The following is a 10,222-nucleotide window of genomic DNA, read 5'->3' on the forward strand; positions in this document are numbered from 1 at the left end:
GCCCTATCTGCTGGATCATTCGCAGAAGCTTTTTTCCCCGTCGGTAGCCCAGGTAGTTCAGTCCCGAGCCTTTGCCGCGGCGGCAGTCTCATCCTGTGGGAGATTGTTCCTTTTCTGGGGAGTCGCAGGGAATCCAGTCTGAACTTGGGAGAACTGAGATCTTCTTTGGCAAAGAGGAGAGAGGAGCTGTTAGACATGGGGGAAGAAACTTATTTCCCTCCCCCCCCCCCCCGGGGAAGACTGTTTGGTCACCAGGTGACTTCACTTTGGGCTGGGTTTCACTCACTCTTCAGTTCTGTAAAAGACTGAACAGCTACCAAGAAGGGCAAAAATTAAAGGGGGGGGGCATTACCTGCTGGGTTTTTTTTAACTTGCACAACCCAAAGCATTAGCAGTGCTTGCGAGCAGAGTTAAAAGCCTCAGGATCTTTAAAACTCGTGGGACTCACGTCGCCAGAAGGACAGGTTCATCCTACCCCAGAGCGAGTTGCTGGAACAGGACAGAGTCATGTCCCAAAAGCGCCCGTTTCTCCCCCTCCGCTGCGACAGGGCCGGCTCAGCCCAGCCCTCGGCATCCGGGGAGAAGCATCCAAACCTCGCAGTCGCTCACGGGAAGGCGTCTCCACAGATGAGAACGTGCCTGCTCCTCCTCCTCCAGTGGCTGGGGCTCCCCAGGCTGGTGCTGGCACCAAGCTTGGCAGAACCAGCTCCTTTGTTCGGAAGGAAGAGCGATGGACTCTGAGCTTTCGGGGCTCAGGTCTTTTCTTGTCAGGGGGAGCCCGGATCTGCCTGTGAGAAATGACCACGCTGAGGATAAATGCTGCCTATGAAATGTTAATGCCTAAGGGAGCCTTGCGGGACGAGGCGTGCATTGTAACGATACCACCCATCACGGGGCAGTTAATTGAATCAATGAGGTGAACAGCCGAGCCGTCCAGCATATGCCGAGGGTTTGCTCAGCCCCGTCATTACCGCAGGACCCTCGTCACTCACCGCAGCGCGATTACAGGGCTGCGCCGGCCAGGGGATTTGGTGGGAAGCGGCCAATGAGGGGCCAAGCTGGCTCCAAATCCAGCTTTTTGCAAAGCCCCAGATAAAACAGACTTCCATTAATAAGGCGAGAAAGGTTAGGACGAGAAGCATTACAGCAGATCTGGAGAGGTAAGGTGATAGTTTTGTCTGAGCATATGGTCCCAGCTTCGCATGGGAAACCCAGGAGCTGGGTTAGTCTGTACGCGGGGTATTAGCTGTGTGGCCGCAGAGGTGGGGGGTTATTTGCTGATGTTAAAAAATTCGATTGCTGGAGACACTCGATCAGTGTAATCGGGAAGCTGAACACAGATTTTTCTGTATCTTCGTAGCTTGCGTGCTCAGTCTGGTGATAAGTAAATTCCTTGGGAGTGAAGCTCTGAAAAATCATTGTAATCTGGGGGCTGGCTTTAGGGTCTGAAATGGAGATTTGTGGTCAGAAACTGCTGAGGAGCTTTCTGCTTATGGAGCTGGGTTGCGACGGGGGATCTAATTTTTTGATGGCTGCTCTTTCGGTCCAGTCCAGGTACAGAAATGGAAATAGAACAAGTAATTGAACTAATTCGGTTAAAATGGCAAGGTAAACGAGCAAAGCTTGATAATGTAAAAAGCTGGACTTAGGATGCATCTGTCCTTTTTCACCCTACGCTTGAGACCTATTGCTGTACAAAAACTGCCGAACCTTTTAAACTGTTTGTGACAGCACAGGCTGAAGCTTTTCCTAGACAGTGGTAATCTCTTCTGCAAACCCCCTTACACCAATGCGACATGTCCTCACCTCCAGCCCTGCCATCCCCTGCTGTTCCCCGTCCCCCCTCCCCCGCTAAAAACCAGACCCAAGTGGCAGCTGTTGGAAAGCACAGCCCGGTGGTTTTATGATGCCCGATTGCTGGAGACACTCGATCAGTGTAATCGGGAAGCTGAACACAGATTTTTCTGTATCTTCGTAGCTTGCGTGCTCAGTCTGGTGATAAGTAAATTCCTTGGGAGTGAAGCTCTGAAAAATCATTGTAATCTGGGGGCTGGCTTTAGGGTCTGAAATGGAGATTTGTGGTCAGAAACTGCTGAGGAGCTTTCTGCTTATGGAGCTGGGTTGCGACGGGGGATCTAATTTTTTGATGGCTGCTCTTTCGGTCCAGTCCAGGTACAGAAATGGAAATAGAACAAGTAATTGAACTAATTCGGTTAAAATGGCAAGGTAAACGAGCAAAGCTTGATAATGTAAAAAGCTGGACTTAGGATGCATCTGTCCTTTTTCACCCTACGCTTGAGACCTATTGCTGTACAAAAACTGCCGAACCTTTTAAACTGTTTGTGACAGCACAGGCTGAAGCTTTTCCTAGACAGTGGTAATCTCTTCTGCAAACCCCCTTACACCAATGCGACATGTCCTCACCTCCAGCCCTGCCATCCCCTGCTGTTCCCCCTCGTCCCCCCCCCGCCAAAAACCAGACCCAAGTGGCAGCTGTTGGAAAGCACAGCCCGGTGGTTTTATGATGCCGCTTTGGGAATATGATCCAGATCCTACAGGAAAGAGAGAAAGCAACAGAGCAAAAGAGAAGAGGAGGGAGTTCAGCAGCTCTGGAAAATAACTTGCTGATTTTAAGTCCAGTGTAGAAAATTAAATCTTTATAGCAAGGTCCAGGGATAAAGCAGAACTGCTTCTATAGGTCCTGGCTTGGGAATCAAAGAGATTGCTGGTTTAATGTGGGTCACTTCAGAGTTGGTTGTTCTGTACAAAATGAAGTGCACTGAAGCGTCTTTGATTGCCCTCTAATGAGAGGTGCCTGTAGCGAGGGTATTAAGATCTGAAGACGTTATATAGTAACAGTGTGATTCTTATTGGGGTTTATTTTTAATTTACTTTACCTAAAGAAACAAGGTTCTCCATGGAAGGCACTTCTGTTCATTATTCTGACTCCTGATTACAGGGCACAAAAGACACAAAAGCAGCAGAATACACTAAAACTGGCAGCAGCCAAACCCATTCATGGTTCTACACCTTGGGTTTCTGCCAAGCAATTAATAGAAAACTCAAACTATTTAGTTCTGTTGTCAGGTCAAAAAATCCACTCCTCCTGTCAGCTCCTCTTATTCCTAGAGGGAAACTCCTAGAAAAACCTAAGAAAAATCCAATTGCTGTCCATGAAATGGATGTAGTGCCGGTAGGATGCACCTAAAATGCAGTCAAGTAGGAAGAGGTGATGTTTCAGAAAGCTGCCAGCCCAGCTCTCCTGCCCTTTGGTCAAAGTTTTCTTGCTCTCCTGGCAACACTGACTTGATGTCTGCTTTGTTCCCTCCGCAGCTCTCCATGAAGGAGGTCGGTGACGGGCTGCACGAGCAGATGAACTGCATGATGGGCGCGCTGCAGGAGCTCAAACTGCTCCAGGTCCAGACAGCTTTGGAGCAGTTGGACATCTCAGGGAGCCGAAGCACCGTTTCTGGCATCGAGCAGCACCAGTGCTGCCGAAGCAGCAGAGATGCACCCCAGGCCCAGCAGGACGGGCGGCTGCTGAGGGAGGCAGTGGTGGAAGAGCGCAGCCCCGCGCCCCTTGCATGTGCCATGCCACGGCCGGTGGCTTTGCCCCGTCCTGCTGCACTCCCAGAGAGCAGCCACCTTGGAGACACCCCCTCCTCCCTCAGGAGCCCCTGTGGCGAGGATGTTTATCACCCAAAAGGACCTTCCTCTGTGTTGATCAGAGCAGAGCACGTCCGCCCAAAGACATTCGAGCCCAGTAGCCAGGGCATGGCTGGGGGGTGGCCGGCGTGCCAGGAGTGCCTGGGGTGCGATGATGGCCATGACTGGACATCCTCCCTAATGTCCCAGAGCAGGAATCGGCAGCCGCTGGTTTTGGGGGATAACATCTTTGCAGACTTGGTTGGGAACTGGTTGGATCTGCCGGAGCTGGATAAGAAGGGGGAGAAGAGCGAGGCTTCCCTGTCCTTGAGCAGATCCCAGGAGCTCTGCAGGAAGTTCTCCCTCACAGCCAACATCTTCAAGAAGTTCCTGAGGACCGTTCGGCCAGACCGAGACAGGCTTCTCAAGGAGAAACCTTGCTGGCTTCCGCCTGAAGACAAACAGCCCGAAATCTCCAAGAGACCCAAAAAGATGAACAAACTCAAGGGGACATTTTACTTCCCACTTCATGGGAACATCCAGAGCCATCACAGCAAAGCAGAGAGGTGCCCAAAGGCAGAAAGCAACAGCAAGAAACCCAAAACTGGTGCCAAGAAAGTCCACGACACCATAGACTATACCCAGTCCGGGTTCGACATCAATACAGCTGTTTGGGTCTGAGTTTGTCTGCATCCTCTGCTCAGCCGAGCACTTTGTTTCACATCGGAGAGGAGCTGGAGGCCATAGGCATCTTTTCAGGAGACCCCAGTGCTCTCACCGTGGACAGAGATGAGAGGAGTCCTCTGCAAAACGTGCTGTGGGCTTCAGTCACCCGCAAGGGGCGTTTTCTGGAGAACTCCGGCTTCAGGGGCAGAGCGAGCAGCAGCTGATGCAGCCCCGCGCGGGGAGGCTTTCGGGGACCAGTATTTGCAAAAATAATCGGGCTCTTTAGCAGCTTTAGGGCGAGTGGTGCCATGGGCGACCAGTTCCTGCAGCCTGGCTTACGAGAACCACTGCAGGCCCCTGCCATCATCTCCAGCTGGGATTGCTGCAGCACAGAATCCACTGTGTGCATGTGCGTGTATGAGTGTGCAAATATATATAGTTTTTTAAAAAAATCTATTCCTGCTTGCGTGCACTTCAAACTGGGTTATAAACCAGGCAACTCAAACGTTGTACCCGAGGCACTTGTTATTTAAATTGGAAGAAATAAGTTGGAATTTATAAGACTCAGACAATTGCCAAGCGGGGGTGTTAAGTCCAGCTTTGTTGTGTTTCAGCTGTGGGGTTTTCCCCCTAAACCACACCTCCATCATGCTCCCAGCATCTCTTTCCCCTGCCAGTTAAACCAGTAGGACGCAAGGCTCCTTTCATGGAAGTTTGTGACCCCCAAGCGCTCGGCAGGTCTCACCTCTCCCCCGTACCCCCACCCCAGGTCACACCAGTTAAGAGTGTTGCAGAAGTTTGTTGTTGAGGTTGCACTAAGAGACAAAGTTTATTGTTGTTGTTTCCTATTGCTGTTGTGTACAAACCTTGCCGGGACAGATCCAACTTCTTCAGTGTCCGTCTCTCCAAGCGTTACCAATAAAGTGGCGTCAGCCTCCAGCCTGCTGGGGCCGTCTCCATCCCGGGGCGACCCTCAGCCCCGCTTTTCTCCAGCGCAGAAGCTTCTGGGTTTTCACCGCCACGAGCAGGCACGAAAGGCTCGGCTGCGGGGGTCGGAGCCGGCAGCGCCTGCGGGTTGTGTCAGCCTGTTCCCAGCTGGGACCGGGGGGGTTTGGGGAGCGGCCAGGAGAGTTTCCATTCAAGGAGAGGTTATAAATCCCAGCAGGGAGGAGAGCTGCAGCCAGAGGTCCTTGCCAGGGTCCCAGCGCTGCTCAGGGAGGGGGGCATGTCCTACTGCAGCCCATGCACATCCCCAAGAGCCTTCACCCAACACTTCAACATCCATCCTCCTCCCCAACAAGGGAAAGGCAGGGAGAGAAATGTTGGGGGGAGAAGCTGCTGCTGAGGGAGGGGCCCCGGAGCTGTGCAGCCCCCACGGGCGGAGGGGGACAGAGCCACACCACCCTAGGGCCGTGCGGTTCCTGCCACAGGTCCCCTCCCCGCTCTCTCCAGGAGTTCGACACGATGGAGGCGAGTCCCCAGCGGCTCCACGAGCCCAGCGCGAAGATTGTGCAGAGCCGATGGATGGCCTCGCCGCGGAGGGGAGCCGCCCCCAGGGCTGCCCCCATCGCCGTTAGCGGGGATCGTGCCGGGCGCCTCGCGTGCGCAGCAGCGTTGTGTTGCCAAAACCTGTTCCGCTCACTCCAAGTGTAGGAAGGGCTGGTGTGCGAGTAGTGGTATTACTTTTTTTTAAGCATGCAATTCTATTCCTGTTATAGCTTCCCAAGGCAGAGAGGCCAGTGGAGCAGAGGCATGGAGGGAGAATTTTTTTCCCTTGCGAATTAAATATAGGCACAAGCCAAGCCCTGTTTCTGCCCATACAAGGAGAGGAGTGGGGCAGCATCTGAAAGCTCCGCTCAGCACTTTGTCAGGAACCTGAGTTGCAAGCACGCTTTTGTTTTTCCTCCTCGCAGGCTTTAGCCCTGGTTGTTTTCCCCCTTCTTCATTTCTCTGAATGCCAAAGGGCTATTTCTAAAGCATTTTGTTTTCCTCCTCTTTCATCCATAGTTCATCCTGTTCATTACAAACGCACCCTCCCAGCTCCCACCAACCTTTCCACAGGGTCAGCACAGAGGAGAAGGAGCTTTCTATAAGCAGCAGCACAAGAGAGAAAAACAGCTTTTCCTGCACCCCCCTCGGTCCCTGGAGAGGGTGGCCTCACCCCAGGGCTTCCCTGCTGCCCGGGCACAACCCAGGGGACACAGCCCACGGCCAGGCTGGCACCGCAGCAGGGAGCTCTGAGCACCACGGTGCTGCCCCATGGTACCCCCCCCTCCAGCAGCACATCCCGGCCGTACCTGCCTGGCACTGAAGGCTGAGCCCACGGAGAGAGGAGCACTATGCTGGATGGGGAGAGGCTGCAGGGAGCTGAGCACCCACACCAGGGGCTTTTTATGCTTGTCACAAGCATTGCCCTCAGCTGTGCTGAGCGGGGAGGCAGCAGGCAAGGGCCCAGGCTGAGCATGGCAGGGCAGGGGCACGGTCATGGCCACGGCCACGGCGACACGTTGGCCGAGATACGAAGGGCACGTCTCTGCAGGTGGTTTCCTCTCCAAGGCCACGTATTATCCAGGGAACGGGATGTATTTACGCAGGACACAGGGAGTTCTGGAGCCTAAAATGCACATTGGGCACTTACCCCATGGGAAAAGCGGTTTTTGGGGATTTGCCCCCATTTCCTCCCCCCCAGCCCACACCTCCAGCCCCTGCAGAGGCTGTGCAGCTCAGGGCTTTATAAACTCAAACCCGCGTGGTGCCTTGCAAACGCTGGGTCCCCCACCCCGACAGCTGCCCTGGCCCATGGGGCACCGCCGGGTCATGCTGCCTGCGGGAGCCGCTCGGAGATCAGCTGCTAAACCCAGCCCTTTCTGTCCCCGCTCGCAGGAAACACCATTGTTCCTGGTTTCACGTGGAAAGGGCAGTTCTTGGCCCCAGCTGCCACCCATGTGTTCCTTTCCCACCCAAAATAATCGCTCCTGCTGCAGCCGCCACTGCCGAGTCCATGCCTGCTCCCACCCGAATCCCCGTGAGTGGGATCGGAATTGGGGATGGTGGGGTCAGAGCCCCTGCGGGGTCCCTGCGCGCCCCGGCACCCACCGCTCCTCCCACCGCTTCTGCCTTCAGTTGCCAGCCAGGCGAGCGTGCGGCTTTGGGGACGGCGGAGGAGGAACGCCGGCCCGAGGACAGAGGTGGTGGTTGCTTAATTTCTTCTTTATCCGAAGGAACAGATCCTTACCAGGACGCTTTGCAGACAGCTGACCAAACGCCCAGAATAGTTTCAAATGTATTTATGTTCTCTGCCTCTTAAGGAGTATCTTCAAAGGATGTTTTTTCATCAAAATAGGATTTTCCAGGGTGTTTGCCGTGACAAATTCAGTGTGACCTAGGCTTCAAACAGCCACTTGAAAATTGCAAGTAAGTGTAGCTGGATCTCCATGTTCTTAAGAGAAAAAAATATTTAATAAATATTCTTCAAGAGGCATTCAAATAATAAAGAATATCAGCCAAGCCAGACATCCTTCCTAATTTAGTCTCCAGAGCAGGATCTGCTAATAGATCAGGGTAGGATTTGTGAATTACTGAATTACCATATTTCTTCTCCAGGGACTTTTCGTGAAATTATAATGGCTTTTTCTCCTCTTTTTTTCATGAAACTGCCACGAAATAGTTCCCCATTATGAAGTATGAAACCCACCTAATTAGCACAATGACGGTCTCTAATGAGGCCCTGGCTGTGTTCCGCATCTTTGATAGGAATGGTTAATACCAAACACAGCACAATAATTACAGAAACACATTCCCCCATGAACTTGTCCCGTGGAAGTGGCAAATGAAGCTTGGGCATTCCGATTTATCGGGAGTCCCTGTTCATGGGGTACGCTAAGCCCAGGCGGGATCAAGTGCGCCAGAGTTAATTTGACGCCAATAGCATTCAAGCAGCCAGGATTAATAACCCGCGCGGGGGGAGCTGCTCTTCACGGTGCGCCCGGCGTTTGCAGCCCAGGGGAGGAGGCTGCTGCTGGACACCAGCTCTGCCTGTGCCCAACGCCCCCTGCGAGAGGCTGCAGACCTTGCTCCAGCGCAAGAGGTGCCGTTGGGCTGGAGGAGGAGGGTGTCCGTGCTATGGAGGAGGGTGTCCGTGCCATGGAGGAAGGTGTCCGTGCTGTGGAGGAAGGTGTCCGTGCTATGGAGGAGGGTGCCCGTGCTATGGAGGAAGGGGTCCGTGCTATGGAGGAGGGGGCCCCTCCTATGTATGGAGTAAGGTGTCCGTGCCATGGAGGAAGGTGTCCGTGCCATGGAGGAAGGTGTCCGTGCTATGGAGGAAGGTGTCTGTGCTATGGAGGAGGGTGTCCATGCTATGGAGGAAGGTGTCCATGATGTGCAGGAAGGTGTCTGTGCTATGGAGGAAGGTGTCTGTGCCACAGAGGAAGGTGTCCATGCTGTGCAGGAAGGTGTCTGTGCTCTTGGTGCTCGCAGGATTCCCATTCTGCCGGGGGTGGCCGGGGTCCTGCTCGGCCAAGGGGCTGGGTGAGCAGCACAGCCCGGCTCCCGCTAACACCCACATCATGCAGCATCGTGTCTCTGCCACCGCCGAGTGGATCCGGCACCACTGAAATGGAGCGGTGCTGGATCCGGCCCATGCAGCTCAATGTCTAGCGAGGATTTGGCTCTCAGCATGAGTAGCGTGCTTCTCCAGGGGCTGCTCCTCACTCTGCCTCTCTGGGCTTTCCCTTCCCCACCCGTGCCGATGCCGACACCCCCTCTCCCAGCCAGATGGCCTCCAGAAGGCTCACAAATGTGCCTGTAATTAAAAAAGCCTTTATTTTCAAAACCATTTCACAGCTTACTCTTCTGACAATGAGATGGGGCTCCTTAAGCTAATGCTGGGCAAGAGGAAAGGAAAATACACTGCTGCCCGCCGTGGTTTCCCTCCCGCTGACACCAGTTGTTCACCCGCTGAAGTGGAGGAACCCACGCGCTGCAAACCTGCGCCCTCACTGAAGCCTCCCCAGGGCCAGCGCTCGTCTTCCCTAACGATGCCCAGCTCTGTCCCCGTTAACCGTCCCTGCTGGTGCGCCCCGCTATCCCGAAGGCTTTCTGCCTGGAGACTGAGCAAATTTAACCATTTCCCCTCAGTTCCCCTCGTGCTGAGTCTGGGAGGAAAGGAACCAGTTGCCACATCCTTGCTGAAATAAGATTCGTTTTATTCCAAGTCCAGCGCTGTTTTATTCACTCCAGCACGTTCCCAATCACTTTCATCGTGTTATTAATCAGCAGCAGAATCTCTTCTACTTCTTTAAGCAGCATTTCTAAAAACCGGACCATGCTCCTTTAGCATCCTTGTCTCTGCAGAAAGAGGCTGCATTTTATTTCCTTTTGTCCAAGTCCATTTGTATCCACGTGGCATTTCTAATCAAGAAGCCGTACCCCCTTCCAGCTGGCAGACAGTCTCATATGCTGCTTTTAAAACATAAATAAGACCCAGTTTTTTGCATAAATCAGCCGAGGCCGGGCCGTGGCGGCGCTGGGCAGAGCCGTCACCCCTCGGCTCGGCTCTGCCCCGGCCAGGCAGGGCTGCAGCCCTGGCTCAGCCTCCCCGTCGGGGCTGATGCCCTCACCCTCCTCGCTGGCCTTTCTCGCAGTCCCGGCCGGGCGCTCGCCCTCTCCAGCCTCTGCTCATCTGCGAGTTTTTCAGGAGCGTTTCCTGCAATAACGGTATTGAGCAAAGCCTTGGGGCTGGCTCAGATTTCTCGGCTGTGGCTGAACAGGAAAGCAAAAGGGGGGAAAATCAATACCCCAGAAAGAAGAAGCGCCTGGTCCTGGGTTGGTCCTCACCTCGGGCAGGCTGGGGGTTAAGCTGGAAAGCGCTTCCCGACGTGCCATAAACGCACGCGTGGCACCCAGGGCAGCC

At 54.0% G+C, this 10,222-nt stretch overlaps 1 protein-coding gene across 1 annotated transcript; it reads left to right on the forward strand.

Moving 5' to 3' along the window:
* The first annotated feature begins 3,198 nt into the window (after positions 1-3,198).
* On the forward strand, positions 3,199-4,326 carry INKA2 (inka box actin regulator 2). Its single transcript, XM_035894869.1, has 2 exons — positions 3,199-3,219; positions 3,334-4,326. Exons 1-2 carry the CDS (start codon positions 3,199-3,201, stop codon positions 4,324-4,326), a joined length of 1,014 nt encoding a protein of 337 aa, XP_035750762.1.
* Positions 4,327-10,222: the final 5,896 nt, after the last annotated feature.

Source organism: Egretta garzetta, unplaced genomic scaffold (assembly GCF_000687185.1).
Source record: "Egretta garzetta isolate BGI_Z169 unplaced genomic scaffold, ASM68718v1 scaffold245, whole genome shotgun sequence".
In the NCBI taxonomy this organism is placed as follows: domain Eukaryota; kingdom Metazoa; phylum Chordata; class Aves; order Pelecaniformes; family Ardeidae; genus Egretta; species Egretta garzetta.